This window comes from Camelina sativa, chromosome 5 (assembly GCF_000633955.1).
Source record: "Camelina sativa cultivar DH55 chromosome 5, Cs, whole genome shotgun sequence".
Taxonomy (NCBI): Eukaryota; Viridiplantae; Streptophyta; class Magnoliopsida; order Brassicales; family Brassicaceae; genus Camelina; species Camelina sativa.
The window spans coordinates 31,758,789-31,780,757 of record NC_025689.1 but is presented as its reverse complement, the minus strand read 5'-3'; the positions used below and the strand labels follow the sequence as shown (position 1 = coordinate 31,780,757).

Sequence of the window (21,969 nt, the reverse complement as noted above, 5' to 3'; positions counted from 1 at the left end):
TGGACAAGTTGTGAAACTAGTACAATACAAGCCATGAAACTTAGTATCTAAAAGTCTAATTAAGTATAACTTGTCCACAAACAATAAAACCAACTTGTCTACAAAAAAAAAAAAGAGATTTGGTCCACAGGAACTGGTTCACCAAATCTGATCCATCTACAACCAAATTGTGTGGTCCACAGTGTAAACCTGGCTGGATTGTGGACAACGTCTTTCATAGACATATCACTGGATCTGGTCCATCAAAACATGTCCACAACGACACCACAACCACACCGGAGGATACAATAGTCATTTTGTCATGAGCAGATGTGGTACATTGAAAAAAAAGTTTCGAATGTGATACATTGGAAAAGTTTGAGTTTTGAATGTGGTATAATTGTTAAATATCTCTAAATTATAACCATGGTTTGTATTTTTCACATGCTGTGTCTTGGACGTAATTGGTACCGTTGGAGATGAGAATCTCTCGTTGACGTGGAAAAGGGATTTTCAAATGCAAATACTACTGCTAGAAGTTGTGGTCTCTCTTATTAAGATTGCTCTCATCTTACAGAAGTTGTATTATATTAGACTTTTAGTCTTTGCTTACTCAAAGGTGTAGAAAACAATCCATACGTTCTGAAGTTGATTATATATGGATTTTTCAGATTTTTTATATATTCACAGTTCACTTATAGTTACATGCCTTAGAATTTACAAAGTAAAACATAATAAAAAATTAAGCAAAACATAGGTAATATTTAAGTAAAACAGAAATAAAATTCAAGCAAAACATAAGTAAAACTACAATAATAGTCTCATCAAGTAATCAGAAATTCATTTTAATAAACTCATTATCTTCTTCAAAAATTTTGTGTGTTTTACTTACGAATAAAAATATATATATATATATATATATATATATATATATATATATATCATAATGGTAAATAAAATTTTCTATTCAATTAAATTGGTACTAAATAATTAATACTGCTATTTTAAAATTTAACATCCATTTTTATTGGCTGATATCCATGTTAAATAAGATTAGTAATATTAACGATACTAACAAAACAATTGCCTTCGTACCGCATGACAGATTAAAGTGTACAGCATGCTCGACACTGAACACTTCCTTAATTAAGGAAGTGATTATGATGGGTTACTTGATTTCCAAAAATATAGATTCCCCATTCACGTTTATGGCCCATTTTACCGTAATCCTTTATTATAAAATGTTTTCTCGTCATTTTTATATATGTTTTGCTGATTTAATAACCTCCAAATTAAAATGGCAAAACTCATTAATTAGGAAAAGCTCAACAAGTAAGGGCTTCCGGAAGCAGATTTTATATAAGGTTTTATGGGCATCAATTGTCAAAATTGTCTAATAGTCTAGTGGTTATACTGTTCAAGTGATGTTCTCTTTGCCCCCTCTCTTGTTCGAATCCCCTCAACTGTCATTCAATTCAAAAACGAGTTTTTTTCTTCCATTATTTCTTAAAAAACTATTTTTACTAATATTCTTTTGTAAGATTACTTAAATTAAATAATTATTTACTCAATAATTTAACTAATTATTTTGTCTTCTTCTATTTCTTTTTTTTTTCTCTCAAGTTTGCCAATCTATGTGGTTCATTTTTATTATTACAGATCAGAAGAATTAATATACAATTACTTAATAATTAAATGATGAAAGTTAGTTTCAGATAAAGTTATAAGAATATAGTTTTTCCTGTCTGTTTTGCTTGTTTGTTTATATTAATTTTTTTGAACACCCAACATTTGTTTATATTCAACTTTTGTAAACATATTAAACTTTTATCTATATTAACATTTTTGAAGTACATTTTGGTTTATGCCCTTAAAGTTTTACTTATTTAATTTATTTTTTACAATATTAACCCCTAAAACAATTCCATAAATAATATTGCAGAAAAACTGAAATACTAAACTTTCTTAAATTGACCAACATTTGTTACATTTATTGCCATAAAATCTTAACAACATCTATACATTCCGATTTTTCCAAAAACAACTCTACCCACAAGTTTTAACCCATTAAATCGCCAAAATTATTTTTATGGATGCTAGAATCTCTCAAATTTAAATGATATACAATAGATTTTCCATAACAAAAGTTTACAATCTCCATAATTATATTAACACTAATAAATTTTCTAAACCGAAAATCTAATTATCAAATGTCACATTGAATATGTTGAAAACCCCATATAATTTGGTTTTTTTTTTTTTGAGGAGTTACCAAAAATATTAAAATTCTATTAATTATCATAAACTATATATATTGACATGGAAATTATAAACTATAAAAATATGTTAATTTGGTAGAACAATTAACATAATTAAACTTGATAAAAAAATTTATTTTGATTATTTTTTTTACACAAAAACTTATTTTGATTTTGGTGAGACGGGTTGGCATTAATCCCATATAGGGAGTTAAGTGGAATTGTTTTTTTAAAACACTTTTAGATGTGTACCCGGAGATAAATGTATTATACATATAACACACGGGTTAAAACCTTGAAAACACTACAAAAATCATATACTTTGAATACTTATATCAAATACCTGTAAAATTTTATATTTTAAAAATTAATAATAAAATAATAAAATAACAAATAAATACAATATAAATTTTAAATTTTTAAAATTAAAAATATTATCCCGCAGTATACCACGGGTTAAATCCTAGTGTCATTTTATTATGTCAAACAATTTTTTTGGGGCATCAGTTCTTAGTTTGCTTTAGGTATCATATATTTTCGAGTCGGGAAAAACAATGACATTTATATTTTTTACAACCATTTTTATCCATATGAAGAAAATGGTTTTTCATACATTATTTTGTAATTAGAATTAGAATCCAGGAGGAAAAAATATATAACTTAAACTAATAACTTTTTAGGAACTTGTATGTTTGTTTTTTACTAATTAAAACGGTTATAGTGGCCAACGAAGAGCAAAAGAATGAGGATATTGTAGATGGCTAATATATAACGATCAACTAGAACCCTATATTTCATAGATTAAAGAAAAAAACTATGCACCCTACATATTTGTTATCAGTGTATGTGATTTATATCATTAAGCTAGCCGTAAATATTATTTTTTTTTTTAAAAGAAGAAAGAAGTTCCACGTAAATGCAATGTACGTATGTATCAATCTTTACGTTTTTGGTGCATTTCGTTATTTATTTCCCCTAGCTAGTAAAATCAAATTCAAGGGATTGTTCTCCAACGTTGACACATCATCCTTTTTAGTTGAAAGAGAAGTTGACACATCAACCAATAAAATTATAACAATACAATAAAAAAAAAAAAGGAATTGCTCTCCAGTGTTACACATCAGTAAAAATAAAAATTAGTATTTTCACGAATAATAAGGATTCACGAAATTATAACAATATAATTTTCACGAATGCCTTTTAGAATTAGTATTTGTCACCAAGTACTATGTAAAAACTTCGTGTCAATAAGCATTCACGAAATTATAAAGTTTAATGAGTTGTATATGTTTTGTAGAGAGGAAACTTACGGTTTGATGGTCGCCAAGTCTCTGTTGAAATCCTGAAGCTCAATTAGGAGATTTCATCCGATCTTTTTGGTGAAGAGCAAAGCTGGAGCCATTTAGAAAGTAAGGTGATTGGTTTCCTCTTCCCCTTTCCTTCTGTTTTTCTTTTTATTGTCCATGTTTGTCGATAAACCAAGGACACTTGACTAATTTATTATGTGACTAAATTCTCTCATTTTGTTTTTGGTTCTCTGTTTCATACAATAGCTTTGATTGGAGAGAGCGGAAGCAGGGAAACAACAACAGCAACTGCGTTGTTGCAGAGGTTTTACGAACTTGATTCTGGTCAGATCACTTTTGATGGAGTTGAGATCAAGACATTTCATGTGATATGGTTAAGACAACAAACCGGATTGGTGTGCCGAGAACCTGTTTTGTTCAATGAAACGATCCGAGCAAACATTGCTTATGGTAAAGGAGGAGATGTTACTAAAACCGAAATCGTATCTGCAGCTGACCTATCTTACGCTCATGGCTTCATCAGTGGCCTACAACATGTAACTTTAACCGGAATAATCAAACCAAATAAACAGATTGTCTAGCCCTAATTCCTAAGTCCATGGTTTCATATTAGACTGAAAGATTTACTTACTATTGCAGGTCTATGATACAATGGTGGGTGAAAGAGGAGTTCAATTATCATGTGGGCAAAAAGCAGAGAGTAGCCATACCAAAGCAATTGTTAAAGATCCTAAGGTGTTGCTACTTGATGAAGCCACGAGTGCTCTAGACGTCGAGTCAGAGCGTGTGGTTCAGGATGCATTGGACCGGGTTATGGTTAACCAAACCACCGTACATGGTGGTGGCACATCGGTTATCGACTACCAAGAATACTGATGTAATTGCGGTGGTTAAGAATGGAGTCATAGTGGAGAGAGGAAAGCATGAGACTTTAATTAATATCAAAGATGGTGTTTATGTTTCTTTTTTTTTTTTTTTTCACAAGAGTGTCTTTATTGTATTAAGTCAAGTAAACTGGCCAAAATTACAGTCAAAAAACTAAAAACGAAAGTTCAACTACAAACAAGTCTAGAATGCAAACAAACTAAAAATGAAAGCCCACATGCCCAATTAGAAAACCCTTCTCAGAAGAAAGAATCTCTAAAACACAGAACACGTGTCACAAGAGAAGCTTCAGGGAGGACACGTGCGAGACGAAGAGGTAGAAGTCTGAAGGTCTCCGGTCACCGGCAACGGAAAGCATCGCCGGAAAACTTCATTTCCGGCTGAAATCACCGACGAACAACAGAAAAAACTCTCGATCTACGCCAACAGGAAAGGGCGAGTTCCAATTAGCTGAGAACAGACTCCATCGAAGCAAATCTTACTCTTCTTCTTCAGAAAAAACTTTCAATCTTCAAAGAGGGTAGATCTAAAAAAATCCTAAAAAACACAACAACAAAAGGAAAACAAAGAGATTTAAAAAAATAAGTAGCCGCCGGATACAACGCTGCCGTGAAGACCAACGCACGCTGGAATCTAAGCCGGACATGACATCGCCAAAGAGGCCGATGCATGCCGGAAGCATAGCCGGACATGAAATCGCCGTGGAGGCCGATGCATGCCGGGAACAGAACCGTCCACCACCATTAGAGAAAACGGTCGATGACGGAGCCAAAATCCGATCCAATCCCCCACAAAAGGAACCGGTGTTGGACGAAATGAAACGGTTAACCCACCAGACAACCGTGTCGGAACATAACAGCCGCCCGAAGAAACCTTAGATGAGAGTTTCTCTCTCTGGAAAATTTAGAGAGAGAAGAGAGAGAAACTCCCTACCACAAATCTAGCTGTGGTGTTTATGCTTCTTTAGTCACCTTTTAAATCTTTAAGCAACAAATAATAACGAAAAAAACAAAAAAAATTACTATAGAACACAATGGAATATTTCATTAAATATGATTTTGATTCCAAACAACATAAAAATATATATATTTCAAAAAGTACAAAACAAAAAAAAATTAGAAAATAAAAAAATCTAAAAACAACCCGCGATTGGTGATAGTATTTGTCTTTCTCTGATAACGAACCGAAATTGCTTATCCCTAGCTACTTGTTTGTGGCTATGAATGATATTCCTCGTATTCCTGTAAGTAAATGAATTAAAATCAATTCAAAAATTCAAGATCTTCAACACAAATAACATGTACTGTAAGTAGTAGCTTTATAGTCCCTAAAACGTTCAGAATAACAAGTACATATGTAGAGACACATAATTGTTAACTATTACAGTTGGGTTCACTTGAAAGCCATCAAAAAGATTGTGGAAGCTGGTGCACTTAAACTGGAGATCATCCCAAACCCAAAGGTACCAGATTTCCAATCATGCCATGCAACATGTCTAATGTATTGCAATTTTGCATAATTTGTCTCAACTCTTGGCAGAAAGTTGATGGAGTCAAAGTTCTTCAACTGGAAATTGCAGTTGGTACTGCGATAAGAGTAGGCATTACGCTCTATATTTTAACAAACATAATTTTCAATAAACAAAACTGTTATTTTTCTTTATTATTTACCTGTTTTCAAACTGTTTTTTAATAATGCAATCGGTGTGAATGTACATCGGTCACGGTTCTTGTTCATAAACTGCAAGCAAAACACAAATTTGTGATGATGATATGAAAGTAATATAGAGCATAGGTCCTAGAAGATTATGATCGATAAAATAACTAAGGAAGCAAAGCTCCATGGGGATGGTGAAAAGAAGATATGCATTGAGAGATTAGAAATTGATAAAGATTGATTAAGAAAGCTTGCAATACTTGAGATATAATTGAAACTGGCATGTGTTATTGAGTTGAAAAATTATAATTAAATAAAGATTTGGATCCCGTAACATAAAAAACAAATTGGTAACTTTATCTAAATTTACTTCGATAACTTTTCTTTAAACAACCATATAAAAACAGAGACAATAGAATTTTACCCCTTTATGAAATGTATTTTATTAAAATTGTAGCAATTACTCTAAATTTTTTATATAAATATCTTTAAGAATTTCCAATGTACCTAAAAAAAACTACAAAAGTTGACATAAAAATTATATTTTGTCAAGATTAGTTTCAATTCTCCTTCATTTTCATATTTAAATAAAAATAAAATAACTTTTAAATATATCCGGCAGCATAGTGTGGATTTTTTTTCTAGAAAAACAGAACTATAAAAACATGTTTTACTGAGATTACCCTATGAATTACGACTTTAAAAAGTATAAAACAAAAAATTATAAAAAGACATATAAAAATAAATTCACAGCGTAGCGCGGGTACTAACATATAACTTTAGAATCACGTTCTCTATTATGTACTCTTGGAGACTTCTTGTTTTTAGTTTAGAGTAATAGACATGTCTAATTAAGTTGATTAAATTAATATTATGTAAAAAACAAGTTGTTTAATAAATAACCTGAGTTGTTTAATAAATATTAGCGGTATACCGTGAGTTGAAATTATAGAACTAAAAATCTAAATACGATTATACAATCTTAAATACTAAAGAAAGCAAACAAAATTAACAAACAAATATAACTTTATTTTTTTAGTTTGAAATAACTTGTCTCAAATGTACCACATGTTTAATTCATAATAAGTTTTATTAAGTACCAAGTTTAAAGATTACAATGTAAAATATTAAACTCAACAAGAGTTTCCTCCCGGACCACCATAATTAAAAAAGAAACCGAGTCGTGTACGATGAAATGGTTTCACTTTACCAATTCTTATGTCATAACATTTTGGACTATCTACCAAAATCTCCGTAGGAAAAGAATTCATTTTACGACTGTTATAGTTGGAATCCAAAGCTTCAATATTTGTAAACATTGCTGAATATGTGCGGCTTCCAACTGGAAAATTACCATTACCCATTGGGGGACTTGAACCCGAATGGGAAGCACGAACTATACCTCCAACTCCAACTGTATTAGCACCACTGTTTAAAATATCAAATAGCTCTTTTGGCCAATATCCAATATCTACGCTGGGTGCATTTTTTATCAGTTGCGTAAGCCACCAATTTCCTGTTGCTTTATCCTTTTTTATACATCAAAAGATGAAACAAATTTGTAAAAACGAAAAAGAATATGTGCTACTAATATTAGTTAAAGCAAACTGGTATTATATAATCAAATACATGTCGATCACTAATATGATTCATAAATAATTAATTTCTAAATTCATAATTTATTTTCATGAAAATATATAAAGAAACTGAAGAAATACCTGATGGATGGACCAACGCGACCAATCAGGGACTCTAGGGTTAAGGTTTATGGGTTGGACTATGGGAATTATCCTTGATACCTGAATAAACCCATCACATGCTGTATTGTAACATCCTTTTCCATCTTTACCCTGTTGAAATCATGTTTAATATTCACATTTTATTTTATTTAAGGATTAAGTATAAATACTTTAAGGAAAACTAAAGAATAAAAAATTTACATGCACACCTTAAAATATCCATATGTCCAAAGTTGTCTGGTGCCAAAGAAACTTGGATTTATCTGTTAAAACAACTTTCAATACTTGAATCCTATCAAGTGTTTATAAATGAATTTTACAAAAAAAAACATTGAAATGTAGAACTTACAATATAACCCGCTTGGATAAAATTGACTTGGTTATTCAACCAACTACCTATATATATTTCACTATATAAAGCCTGGTCTATTCCGATGTTCAGCGTATATCCATTATACCAAGCTTCAACGCCACGATATGGACCACCACGTGACCTTACTCCAACAACCTACCAAGAACCAGTTTTATTGACATATATATATATATAATAATACTTCAAATACATATAAAACATAACTAGATCTAATGTATAAGGAGAAAATTAAATGTTTACATGTGTTCAGGATTATTGACTGTTAGCGGATGGAAATACTTCTCAGCAAAAAGTTGTGTCTTGGTATTGTATTCACTTGAGATTCTCAATATAGGAACGGTTCCACTTGGACATCCTTTTTTCTTTGAATATGATTTGTTTTTGTCAATCTGATTCCTTAATTCATGTCTTGAAACTGAAGGTTTCATCTTGTAAAGAATTCTTGAATGTCAAATTCAAAATCACATTTTATAAAAGTAAATTCAAAATCATATAGGAAATGAAAATTTTAAATGTTAATGCACCTGAATTGTGTGATTTTGGAGCAAAGGATGATCAAGTCCTGGTTGCTTATTAATATCTACGCAATTATATGTAGCATTTTCACCTATCTGCCAACGACCAAAAAAAAGAGAGGTGATTTTGAACCTTAACATAATAAGGGAGACATGTGTATGAAGTTCTAAAAATTATTAACGCTAACTTTGAAGGAACTGTTAGGCAACACACTTTGATTAGAATGAACTAAGGTTGTTGAGAAGAATAGATGTAATAGATTTAAAACCAGAGCTATTTTAGTTAGTGAAGACATTTTGTTTTGTTTAGTTTCATCAAGAATGAAATCACTATGTTACTTATATATACATATAATTAGCATTACATCAGTTTTTTCTAATAAACGAATAAAAATACCAATATTTGACTACAATATTATGTGACTCATATTGATATTGTAGTCAAATATGTAGACCAGAAAGAAAGAAATAAAGTATTAAATAAGTATTAAATGGACAATGTGATAATACTTTGACCAGAAAGAAAGAAAAAAAGGATTTACTTATTACGTTATCAGTTATAACTTACCATCAATTAAAATACAAATTGTAATTAATCTGTAGACCCGGTAACTTAAAAAATAGTCACGATGAAATTGATTTTGTAATTATCTTTTGTTTATTAATTATGTTAAGGTGTGTACTTAATATTTATGTATGATAACGCTATATTTTTGGATTTCAAACTCCATTCTAATTATTTATCTATCTTTATAAATATAAAATTAGCATTTCTCTCTTCTCATTTTGCTACCTAAACAACAGTACTTTTTAATTTTAAAATAAACTTAAAATATTCATGTAGTATATCGTTATGTTACCTATAATTAATAAAAAGTTTAAATAAATTAAAACTAATTATGTAAGATAAATAAAATGTTGAAATAAGAAAAAACAATATTATAATTTTTTTATTAGTGGTAATAATATAATTAAACTTTTCTTTTAAACTGATTATAGTTTAAAATTTTAAATGTGTTGATGAGTTTAAGACTGGAAGTAAATTTTAAATTCACAGTAGAATAAAACAAAATTTATAATTGTATTTATAAAATTTTAAACAGGAAAAAAATGAAAGTGAAATATTAGTTTATACCATGATAAAAAGAAAAAAACAAATTTGATACTTCATAAATTGAATCAAATGTTTTTAATCCAAATTTGAGTATTGAAATATAGTAATTAAAGAGAAAGTAGTTATAATATGTCTTGAAAATCAATTTACAGTCTAATATATTTTTATGTTAGCCAATAAAATGTGAAAAGAAAGTAGATATCAAAAGACAACAAGTTCATCATAGATAATAGCGAATTAATTGTATTTAAAACTGTTTGAAAATAAATTACTAAAACTTGAAAGATAATAATGCACATAAATAAATTAAAATCTTTGACATCTCATTCATTGTGTGAAACGAATGAGTTTGTAGAAAAGTATATGACATACATTATTAGATTTCATGTCGGGTTTAAACATTTGACCATATAATCATTGAAAGTAGGCATGGGCATTCGATTAACCGTTTAGTTTCGGTTTTGGTTAGTTTGGATATAGTAATATAATAACCATTCGTGTATTTTAAAAATTTTGGTTCGGTTTGGTTTGGTTTGGATATTTGAATAAATAACCATACTAACCAAAATTATATCAATGTTAATCAAATTTACCCAATATAACCAAAATTAACCAAATATAACCAAAATTAACTCAAAATACAATTAAAAATATAAAAAGGAAAAAAATTAGAAAGATAATTCAAATTGGTTCAATTTTACAAAAGAGTATTTACCTTTGCAAATTTTAAACTAATAAATTTTAAATATATATTGATTATTTAAAGTTTTGAATATAGATTAATTATTTTAAGTTTATTTTTATAGTTTTGCATATTATGTATATTATTTTTGGGTATCTTCTAGGTTTTTGGATGGTTTGGTTAACCATTTAATTGCCGTTCTGTTTGGTTTCAGTTAGTTTGGTTATTAAATATTAATAACCATTCAGTTATTTAAGGAACTTTGGTTCGTATAAGGTTTGGTTTCAGTCGATTATTCGGTTAATGATTATTTTGCCCAGCCAAAGTGAGATATAGAGACATTCATGAATTGGTCGAGAATTTTTTACGGCATACTATACTTGCTTCAATAGATAAACCAAGTTCGGTAAAGATGTTATAATGATATGATATTATATATATGTACATTTACACTATTCAATATATTTATATTTTATACGAAATAGTATTATGTTTGTATCAACATCTAATCATATATGATATATTCAATTAGGTCAATAATCGATAATCAACATCAAAACCTTTAAAAAATGTTTTCATGTAATATGAATAAGAAAAGAAACAAAATTATGAGGTAGTTATCAATATCATTTATTGTTTCTGCAAATTTTTAAAGTGATCTTACTTACATGTGATATATATATCAAATTATTTATTTGTCAATGAAATATTATAGTCAATAATAGATATGTTGTATATCACTTAATAAATGTAAATTTAATATTTATATAGATTTATATGCAAAATTTGAATGATTATATATAATCTCAATAATTTATATTAATAAAAAAATTAAATTAAAATCCCGCATACACGCGAGTATAAATTCTAGTAATAATAAAATAAGTTAAAAATCATATTTCTAAACCAAAATTGTTAGTATTTTTTTTTTTTTTAACAAAAAATTGGAAAAAATTTTCATTTGGGTGTAATATCCAAATAAAATAATTAAAAAATAGCCTTTGTAAATATATAACCGGGAAAAAATAAAAAGAATTAATTAATTTGGGTGTAATATCCAAAAGGCGAAAAAAAAAATCAAATCTTGAAATGCCCTGAGAAGTGAACATGAACACTCTTCCCGTCGTCTCCCTCATCACACCTTCTTCTTCTTCATTCAAGTTCTTCCAGTTTCCTTCTCTCCATCGTTCTCTCTCTCATTCCCCAAGCTTCTGCTTCACCAAATCCCTAATCTTTAATCCAAAAAAACTCTCTTTCGAATCCTCCTTGAATTCTCTCTCACCGTCGCAGTCTCAGCTCTCTGAGGAGTACGAGGAAGAAGAAGAAGAAGAAGACGACGAGGAAGAAGACGATGATGATGACGACGACGAAGCAGCTGATGAATACGACGATATCTCCGGTGAAATTCGGAACAGTGACGACGACGACGACGACGAAACCGAGTTCTCGGTTGATTTGCCGACGGATGAATCGGCTCGGGAACGAGTTGAGCTTAGGTGGCAAAGAGTTGAGAAGCTTCGTAGTCTCGTTCGTGATTTTGGAGTTGAAATGATTGATATCAATGAACTCATCTCAATCTACGATTTTCGAATCGACAAGTTTCAGGTTTTCTAATAAAGTTTCAATCTTTTGTAAATTTTATGTTTTTAGAAAAAAAAAAAAATCTGAAATTTCTTATTTTTGGGGTGACAGAGATTGGCTATTGAAGCTTTTCTTAGAGGTTCATCTGTTGTGGTTTCTGCTCCCACGAGTAGTGGGAAGACTTTGATTGCTGAAGCAGCTGCTGTTGCTACGGTAGCTCGAGGTCGAAGGTTGTTCTACACTACACCGCTTAAAGCGCTCTCTAATCAGAAGTTTCGTGAGTTTAGGGAGACGTTTGGGGACGATAACGTTGGTCTACTCACAGGTGACTCTGCTATTAATAAAGATGCTCAGATTGTGATTATGACTACTGAGATTCTCAGGAATATGTTGTATCAAAGGTATTTTATAAAACTGTTGTAGCTCTCTGTGTGTGTATATAAATCTAGTCTGTTTAGGAGCTCCTTTTGACCCTGATTTATTTGTGTCGGAATTTTTTAGTGTTGGAATGGCTTCTTCAGGAACTGGACTTTTTCATGTTGATGCAATTGTTTTGGATGAGGTTCATTATTTAAGTGACATATCTAGGGGAACTGTGTGGGAAGAGATTGTGAGTTTCTTCTTCCACTGTTTTTCTTCTTTCCTCCAAAAAAAGGCTTTATCAGTTGAGTGTCTGACTCAGTTGCTTTTATTTATTACGAGCTCAGGTTATTTATTGCCCAAAGGAGGTTCAACTTATATGCCTATCAGCTACAGTTGCAAACCCTGATGAATTAGCTGGTTGGATTGGTGAGGTGAGTTTGTACACATTTTCCCTATGGGAATGCATTGCATTTTTCCATAATCATGTTCCAAATGCCATGTTCACTGTCTCATCTATATTCTATTGTTAAGTAGAATAAATATTGTTTTGCTGATGAAGTATCTCAATTAAAACGGTAGCAATCCTTATATTATTTAGCCAGTGGTTTTCTAAGATGTGCTAGCCGCTTCTGTGCTTTGGTCTCAGATACATGGTAAAACTGAGTTGGTAACATCGACAAGACGGCCAGTTCCATTAACTTGGTACTTCTCAACAAAACGTTCTTTATTACCTCTGCTTGATGAGAGAGGGACAAACGTGAATAGGTAACTTGTTCAACTCTGTACTTTATCATCAACATGTATTGTTGAATATTTTCCTTTGATAATAATTGGAGGAGGATTTATTAATTGGAGCAGGAAGCTGTCTCTCAGTTATTTGCAACTGTCTGCCTCAGAAGCTAGATTTCGTGATGATGATGACGCGTATAGGAAAAGGAGGTCAAAAAAACGAGGAGGTGATACCAGCTACAACAACCTTGTGAACGTTACTGATTATCCTCTTTCAAAGAGTGAGATAAACAAGATTCGCCGATCACAGGTATTACATTATGCTTTTTAACAACCCTTACAAACAAGACATTTGTGGTTTCTTATATATTCGAATAGGATTTTTAACTTCTCATGATAATATAATGACTATGCTGCGTCTTGACTTCTAGGTACCTCAAATTAGCGACACATTATGGCATCTCCAGGGAAAAAATATGTTACCAGCGATATGGTTCATTTTTAACCGTAGAGGATGTGATGCAGCTGTACAGTATGTTGAAAATTTTCAGCTTTTAGATGATTGCGAGAAGAGTGAGGTTGAGTTGGCCTTGAAGAAGTTTCGCGTTCTTTATCCAGATGCAGTGAGAGAGAGTGCAGATAAAGGACTGCTTAGGGGAATCGCTGCTCATCATGCTGGCTGTCTACCTCTTTGGAAATCTTTCATTGAGGAATTGTTTCAGCGAGGACTTGTTAAGGTGGTCTTTGCTACTGAGACACTTGCTGCTGGAATAAACATGCCAGCTAGAACGGCTGTTATTTCGTGTCTAACAAAAAAGGCTGGTAGTGAACGAATACAGTTGGGTCCTAACGAATTGTTCCAGATGGCTGGGCGTGCTGGACGTAGAGGCATTGATGAGAAGGGCTACACTGTGCTGGTTCAGACTGCTTTTGAAGGCGCTGAAGAGTGCTGCAAACTTGTTTTTTCTGGAGTTAAACCTCTCGTGTCACAGTTTACTGCTTCATATGGCATGGTGCTGAATCTGGTAGCTGGTTCAAAAGTTTCTCGTAAATCAAGTGGAAATGAGAACGGGAAAGTCTTACAAGCAGGGAGAAGTCTGGAAGAAGCCAAGAAATTGGTTGAGAAGAGTTTTGGAAACTATGTGAGCAGCAATGTGATGGTTGCCGCAAAGGAGGAACTTGCTGAAATTGACAAGAAGATCGAGATTCTGTCATCCGAAATAAGCGATGAAGCAATAGATAAGAAGAGTAAGAAACTTCTTTCAGCGAGGGACTACAAGGAGATCACTGAACTGAAGCAAGAGCTGCGGGAGGAGAAACGCAAGCGTGCTGAACTACGAAGAAGGATGGAACTCGAAAGGTTCTCCGCGCTAAAACCTCTTTTAAAAGGGATGGAAGAGGGTAACTTACCATTTATTTGTTTGGAGTTCAAGGATTCTGAAGGGAAGCAGCAGTCAGTCCCTGCTGTTTACTTAGGACATATTGATTCATTTCAAGGTTCCAAACTTCAGAAGATGATATCTTTGGATGAGTCTTTTGCGTTGAACATAATTGAGGATGAGCTGGCGGCAAATGAACCTGGAAAGCCTATTGTTAACCCATCTTACTATGTGGCCCTTGGGTCTGATAACTCGTGGTATCTCTTTACTGAGAAGTGGATAAGGACTGTCTACAGAACTGGTTTCCCTAACATTGCTTTAGCGCTTGGAGATGCTTTGCCTCGAGAAATCATGAAGACTCTCTTGGATAAAGCAGATATGCAGTGGGATAAACTAGCTGAATCCGAATTTGGAAGTTTGTGGAGATTGGAAGGATCTCTAGAGACATGGTCCTGGAGTTTAAACGTACCTGTCCTAAGCAGCCTTTCCGAAGAAGAAGAGGTCTTACATATGTCCCAAGAGTATGATAATGCTGCGGAACAGTACAGGGAACAAAGAAGCAAAGTGTCTCGTTTGAAGAAGAAGATGTCTCGGTCATCAGGGTTCAGAGAGTACAAGAAAATTCTAGAGAACGCTAATCTGACGGTTGAGAAGATGAAACGGCTCAAGTCGAGATCAAGACGCCTCATAAACCGTTTAGAGCAGATTGAACCGTCTGGTTGGAAAGATTTCATGCGTATAAGCAATGTGATTCACGAAAGCAGAGCATTGGACATTAACACACACCTGATATTTCCTCTGGGAGAAACAGCTGCTGCAATCCGAGGAGAAAACGAGCTCTGGCTTGCAATGGTACTCCGGAACAAAGCCCTGGTGGATCTCAAGCCTCCTCAATTAGCTGGTGTATGTGCAAGTTTAGTTTCAGAGGGCATAAAAGTTCGACCTTGGAGAGACAACAACTATATTTACGAGCCATCTGATACAGTAGTAGACATGGTTAATTTCTTACAAGAACAGAGAAACTCTCTTATAAAGCTTCAAGAGAAGCACGAGGTTATGATTCCATGTTGTTTGGACGTTCAGTTCTCTGGTATGGTTGAAGCTTGGGCTTCTGGATTAAGTTGGAAAGAAATGATGATGGAATGTGCAATGGACGAAGGTGATCTTGCTCGTCTGCTACGACGCACCATTGATCTCTTGGCTCAGATTCCTAAGTTGCCTGATATTGACCCCGTCCTGCAACGCAGCGCAGCAGCTGCAGCAGACATTATGGACCGTCCACCAATCAGTGAGCTTGCCGGTTAAAAAAAGCTCCACATTAGCTCGGTTTTAGTGACCCATTGGCAAGACAACATTAGATGTAAGAATTGGGGATACAAGAACAAATTTTTCATTAAGATGATTAATGTTGGAAAGAATAGGAGTAAAGAAAGAAGAAATTTGAGTTAATGTTACAACATACAAAATGCTTATATACACAATTAGGGGAAACTGACTTTGAAGGCTTAAGCAGTTAATCCTTTCAGTATTCCTTCGATTTTTCCCCTCGCTATCTTTTTATTTCTGTGAGAATACAGGAGGGACCAAAGGCAGCAACAGAAGTGAGAGCCATCTCATATTTCTTCTCTTCTGACAAAGCTCAATGCTGAGTATAACAAGCAAAGAATGGGCAACCTTTCTCTCAAAAAGTGCGAAGTTACTCTATTCACGAGCGTTTTCTCTGGTGGTAAGTGACAGATGTCATTGGCTGGTGAGAAGTTTTTGGTATCTTTGTTTTCTCCTTTGCCCAATCAAAGAACTACTGCAAACAGATTCCTGTCCAAGGGGTAAACCACTTTGGTTCAAAACTTTCCTCCTCTTAGTACGATGCAACACATCCTCTGTATCTAGTACATAGGATACCTGAAGAACATACCAGACAATTCTTCTTAAAAAGACAAGCTTAAAGTGGAAACTCACAGTGGTAAGCAGGAAAAAAGACTGTACCTTTGAAGAACTACAGGTTATCTTACATTCCAAACCGTTAATAGTTTTAACTTCATCCGTGGTGCATAGTTCACTGTTACCACCATTTTTACGCTTATTCCTGGGAGGATAAAAAAGAGTTCATCTGATTAGTGTCCGCTTTAGTTTTAAGAAGATGAGATAGTACTTAGTTAATCTTCTTGACTTACCGTTTTAAATAGATTCGAGGACTCTCTTTCGCATTAGGTTGATCGGAAAGGAATACATTGTGGAGGTAAGTTGCAAAAGTCGGGTCCATGGATATGGATGTCACATCGAGCTTATCATGTCCGTAGTCCAGAAGCTGAATAGAGAGTTTGGTTGGTGTTGATAGGTCCTGCAGAAATAAAAATGCAAGAAGATACATAACTTATGAAGTTCCTCGGTCATAAGCTTTCTTTGTCCAAACTGTGCAAGGGTAAAAGAAACACTTACACATTCAATGCGGTAAATATCCTCATCTGGAAGAAGAACACGAGCATTTTCATAATAAACAGCATCAAGAAACTTTTCAGGCTTTCTGGATTTCTCATAAGCATATAACTGTTGTAATCTGTTGTCCATCTCATCAGCTGCTACTACCTGGAGCTGGAGGATCCACAATGGTCAGTTAAAACCACAAGTAAAGAATAATAAATAAAGAGATCAAGACTGTCCATCCAAAAGGGAAACTTACATGCTTGATGAGCTTATAGATCAGTTTGTCCAATGTGAAAAGAATATATGACTGAGTCCCAATTATTGCTCGGCAATCATCTTCAAACTTGGAATTATCAGATGTACCATCGAGTAAATTGTAGAGAGCATTCATGAATCTGTTCCAAAACCGAAAACAGAATGTGTAAGCAGCAACACATATTACTGTAGCAGTTGCATGAAAGAATTGCAAGGATAAGTCACCTGGCGTAAGAATCAGCAGGGTTTGTTGAATTTGATGTCTTCCACTTTCTTTCTGGAGATGATGAGTTGATCTTTGCTGATAACACTCTATCATACAAAATCTGTATAGAGAGTAACCGCAAAAGTAAGCCTCACGAAAGATTCTAGCTTCATTGATTAGCAGATTGAAAAATGATATGTTTTTACCTGATGAAGCCTGAAAAGAACATAGAAAGAATCATTCCCATAAAAGACTTTAGAGTTCTTTCGAGAATCATCTTTGTCCTTATCGCGTAAAGCTGGAGGGACATACTTTGCAAGAGGTTTCACATGCAGCAGGTTTCTTATTGACATGGACAACACAGGCTTATCTCCTTCAGCACCACCATCATGGGCATCAGACATACCTTCTTCAGCTTCTCCTTCACTTTCTGCTTTGTTATTATGGTCCATATCATCTTCACGATAACAATCTTCACCATCACCTGAGTCAGTTCCAGAAACATCACCGTTCTGAGATGTGTTTCCACTGCCATCTGATGATCTTGGGGCACTTGCATCACCTTCATCATCTGCATTAGCATCATCATTCTCCTTACTTTTGCTAAGAGTCTCCATTTCATTCTCTCCATGAACTGCAAAATTATCTTCCTCAAACTCTCCTGTTGGAGAAAGTTCACCCTCCTCTCTTTCGACTTTGGTTTGCCCAGCGAACCCTTCGTTAGATCTTTCTGCCATTGTCCCATTTGGAATTACTCTGTTGTCACCAATCTGTGGAATGAGTAAGTAGAATATCATATATTTCAGATCAACATTTCAAATATTTGCAAGATATAAGCATTACACAAGTTCTCCATTGCGCAACAATACCTCTAACCGTGGACCATTCACATGATTCGGCTTCAACTCCATCTCCATTCCACTGGTTAAAGCATTAGGCTTTGGATTACTATTGCTAAGCCCTGGTCATGCAAAAGAGGTAAGGATACTATTCATCTTAAAACGTGAAAAATTCCAAGAGTACTCTTATCAAGCATTAAAAGTATTAACCTGTAACGGATAAAATGCTGGTTTTTCCATTCCTTTGAGGTAGCAATCCATCCACAGGCACTGCATTTGAGTTATGCGCACGTTCGATAGAAACAACTTGTTTGGTTTCAGGTCTTTCGTCAGGTTTGGTTATATTCTTCGGCATTTTATCATTTTGAGTATTGTCACATGCATCTGAGGTCTTAGAAGAAGTGACATCTTTATCCAAATCACTACCTTGCCGCACTTGATTAGTTTCATTGACCTTTTGAGGGCCATTTGACCGCATAGAGTTGGCAACACTAGTTCCATTTTGAGGACTGCCCTCGCTCGCACTACCACTTTTTGAATTCTGGTTCGTAGACTTGACAGCATCTTCTCGGTCTTCAGCACCTTGAGGGCGGGAAGGAACACCAAATGTTGGTTCCAAAAATTCTGTCCATACCTTCATGACCTTATCTAGCTGTTCTGTTGAACACATCTCTCCACATGAATACTTGATCAGCTGATACAGATCTTCGTGAAGATCGGGATCCGGATAATCAAAACTCATATTGGAAGAGATTGTTCGTCTATTTCCAGCCGCAAGAGCAAGAAGTGCATCATCTTCAGTTCGATTCTTTTCAGAGATCTCTTTTATCTCTGCCAGCAACGCTGCAGTGAACAATACTATTGTAAGTAGATTTCACTTAGAGCATTTTCTCTTATAATATAAATGGGTAACGATAAAAAAAAAAAAACCTTTTGTGCTCAGATTCTTTGAATCCTGCTGTTTGAAATAAAAGCTGCGATGATCAAGTGATCTGTGGTAGTTCTTTGTATATATGTCAGCCCAGACTTTGTTAAACTCAGTACGACACCTTGACCATTCTTCTTGCTTCTGTTTCAAACGTGTCAGTATTACGGGTAAAGCAAGATATGCATTCTTCCTTAACAAATCCAACACATCAAGGCCATGGTCACCGTATAACCGTTCTATGCATCTTAGGTTTAGAGCTACAATACGATTAGCGAAACAAGATACATCAGTTAAGATCAGTTCTGCTATACGAGATGAGCTCAATATTTATGATGTTGTTGTTCACGCCAGCTTATATGTAATACCTGTGAGGTGATCCTCGATACAGATGGGAGTGTCAGTTTTCAATTCATTACTGTTCATCTTTGCTAATAACTCTTCCACGCGATTCGTAGCCGAGACCACAGACTCTAATAACATGTCAAGCTCAAACCTAAAGAACAGCAACAAACATATATTTACCAATATTCCAAGAAAGTGCTCAACATATAAAAGAAGACAGTCAGATTTTGATAGAGAGAACAACAATAATCACTAGCCTGTCATCTTCACATTTAAATAGGCTCTCTTCATACTGGTTCTTGCGCATGTGTTTAAATGAATAGTCTTCACTTCCTGAAGTGACAGAGACCCAATGATCATTAAGAACTTGGCTGCCAATCTCCATTTTTTGGCTTGCTATAGGAATTGGGTACTGCAAGAAAACAATATATGCACATGTAACTAATGAAGCAACACAAAATTTAACCAAGTGGAGTAGATTTGGCATGATGAACTGTAGCACCATACATTCTTTGGAAGTAACCGATAACTAGGTGTGCATTGTTCACAGTTTGAGAGATCTAGTTCACTGATAGGTTTAGCCCATTTTTGACTCGCTGCTGCCTTTTCAAGTCTCTCCTTTTCGCGGTCTCTTTCTCTATACCTTTGAATCTTCTCACGTTCTCGGTCTGTCTCTATGTCCTGTGACTTTGTAGGTTGAGGACATTTGCCTTCACTCCACAAGGATTCTGTAGTCATAGCAATATAATGGTTAGAGTCAATTCAATACGTCTGGAGAGAAAACATCAGCCCTATGTTACAAAAATAGCTAGACTTACTCTTAGACACAATACCAGAAAGTAATCCATCTGCAGAGAGAAATACAAAAAGGGTCAAAATTTAACCTTTAACCGGCGAATGTAAAAAAAGAAAGCACAAGTTTGGCTAATTACCATTCTTGTCACACTGTGCCAAAAAGACTCTGAAGGCATCCATAAGATCTGGATATACTCCAATTAAATTTCTCACCTAATACCAAGAATATATGTGCATGAGTCATTAACAGGCAAATCCCATAATTTTCTCATAGTCTTCCCCAATTTAACCATGTAGTGAGAAAATATAAGTCAGCATAAAAAACATACCAAAGACTGCAGTTCTGGTTGGCTGATTATCTCCTTTGAATAGAGATTAAGACATCGCAAGAACTCCTGGTTGTCAGCGGTATCAAGCTTTGCCTTCACTCTATCAACAAAAGCAAGTTCTTGGCTATGACCTGTCATCACATAAGTCAATTTAAGAATACAAGTTCTTAGCATGAACTCACTCCTAACTAATTCAGATGTAAATGATCTGGTATTCGTAGCACCTTTTTCATCATAAGTAGATGAACTGGGAATGGCATGATTAGACATTTCAGCAGAATTATCATCCCTTAGTGTCAGCTTCTTTTTGTTTAGGAAATGATCTTTCTGGCTGTCCTGTTCAAGACCTCTGTAATCTTTCCTGTCTCTGTCATCCATGTAATCATTCTTTTTGTCAATACGTCTCACTTCTTCTTTACTTTCTTTTAACAAAGGCCTCTCATGGTCTACATCCATATGTTCGGCTTTGAGGACACGGTCAGGATGTGAAGTAATGATCCGGTCCTTCTGTAAAAAGTGATACCTCTTAAGAATCGAACTTTCGATTGCATAGTAAGCCTAGTGAAAAAAAACTATTTAAAGAAAACAACAGAGAGATGAACCTTATCAAGATCTATTTGACGCATGGTGGGAAGAGACTTAATGCCTCTATCACGTAATGGGATTTTTACAGAATCATTGGTAGAGGCAGTTGCTGAAGTATCAGGGAGAAAATGAGTGAACTCCCCAAGTAAATCATGATGGTCCCGGAAAAGGATAGCCACCTACAAGATAAACAATATCAAACTAAGACAAGAAGGGAAACCAAAACACTATTACCACAAATGGCTACAAACACACACACACACACCTCATGGTAGACCTCAGTAATGGACTTGTTTTCCTTTCTATACATGTTCAAAATGTCTAAAAATGATTTGTATACACGATCATCGCCTTGAAACCTAGTCTGCAGAGATAAAACAATAGTTAAGAAGCAAGTAGCAAAGATAAATGCAACACAATCAAAAAATTAAATTACCTTAATCTTGTTGACAAAACTAATAGCTTCCTCAAACTCAACAGGCTTCTTAGGCGTAGGTTGGTCATCCTCAGGTAAGAGAGTTATCTCGAAACCTTTTGGCAAGAAAGTATTAAACCCCAAAATCAATTCCCGGTTTCCTTTGAAGAGTTCTTTCACCCTTACAATAACACCAGTAGTATCAACCCTAACAATGACAAAAAATAACATCAGGTCTCCAAAATTGAACTTAAACCTCAACAGTGACCCAAAAAAAAAAAAAAAAAAAAAA

At 34.0% G+C, this 21,969-nt stretch overlaps 2 protein-coding genes, 1 long non-coding RNA gene and 1 pseudogene across 5 annotated transcripts in view; 2 read left to right on the top strand and 2 right to left on the bottom strand.

Moving 5' to 3' along the window:
• LOC104788093 lies at positions 3,367 to 5,280 on the top strand. Of its 2 annotated transcripts, none has more exons than XR_768123.2 (3): positions 3,367 to 3,646; positions 3,791 to 4,080; positions 4,184 to 5,280. It is a non-coding gene; the product is annotated as an uncharacterized LOC104788093 (long non-coding RNA). The 2 variants fall into 2 exon arrangements; XR_768121.2 differs by having other exon boundaries at positions 3,367 to 3,651.
• On the bottom strand, positions 7,219 to 9,008 carry LOC104788092 (annotated as a pseudogene).
• LOC104788089 (DExH-box ATP-dependent RNA helicase DExH15 chloroplastic) lies at positions 11,570 to 16,009 on the top strand. The gene is made up of 7 exons (XM_010513774.1): positions 11,570 to 12,113; positions 12,201 to 12,490; positions 12,591 to 12,699; positions 12,797 to 12,883; positions 13,099 to 13,217; positions 13,311 to 13,491; positions 13,613 to 16,009. Exons 1-7 carry the CDS (start codon positions 11,616 to 11,618, stop codon positions 15,863 to 15,865), a joined length of 3,537 nt encoding a protein of 1,178 aa, XP_010512076.1. The 5' UTR covers positions 11,570 to 11,615; the 3' UTR covers positions 15,866 to 16,009.
• The window catches only part of LOC104788091 (paired amphipathic helix protein Sin3-like 4), a 7,342-nt gene continuing 1,307 nt past the window's right edge, over positions 15,935 to 21,969 (bottom strand). For both annotated transcript variants that reach the window (XM_010513775.2, XM_010513776.2), the window contains exons 3-22: positions 21,699 to 21,885; positions 21,528 to 21,626; positions 21,280 to 21,441; positions 20,902 to 21,184; positions 20,678 to 20,808; positions 20,486 to 20,561; positions 20,372 to 20,401; positions 20,061 to 20,281; positions 19,811 to 19,965; positions 19,577 to 19,704; positions 19,214 to 19,468; positions 18,494 to 19,126; positions 18,314 to 18,405; positions 17,651 to 18,214; positions 17,465 to 17,565; positions 17,241 to 17,379; positions 17,000 to 17,152; positions 16,735 to 16,901; positions 16,547 to 16,646; positions 15,935 to 16,462 (exon numbers count right to left, since the gene is read on the bottom strand). In XM_010513775.2, the coding sequence (XP_010512077.1) occupies positions 16,301 to 16,462; positions 16,547 to 16,646; positions 16,735 to 16,901; positions 17,000 to 17,152; positions 17,241 to 17,379; positions 17,465 to 17,565; positions 17,651 to 18,214; positions 18,314 to 18,405; positions 18,494 to 19,126; positions 19,214 to 19,468; positions 19,577 to 19,704; positions 19,811 to 19,965; positions 20,061 to 20,281; positions 20,372 to 20,401; positions 20,486 to 20,561; positions 20,678 to 20,808; positions 20,902 to 21,184; positions 21,280 to 21,441; positions 21,528 to 21,626; positions 21,699 to 21,885 (3,838 nt within the window). In that variant the 3' untranslated portion in view covers positions 15,935 to 16,300. The remainder of the gene's footprint in view (positions 16,463 to 16,546; positions 16,647 to 16,734; positions 16,902 to 16,999; positions 17,153 to 17,240; positions 17,380 to 17,464; positions 17,566 to 17,650; positions 18,215 to 18,313; positions 18,406 to 18,493; positions 19,127 to 19,213; positions 19,469 to 19,576; positions 19,705 to 19,810; positions 19,966 to 20,060; positions 20,282 to 20,371; positions 20,402 to 20,485; positions 20,562 to 20,677; positions 20,809 to 20,901; positions 21,185 to 21,279; positions 21,442 to 21,527; positions 21,627 to 21,698; positions 21,886 to 21,969) is intronic.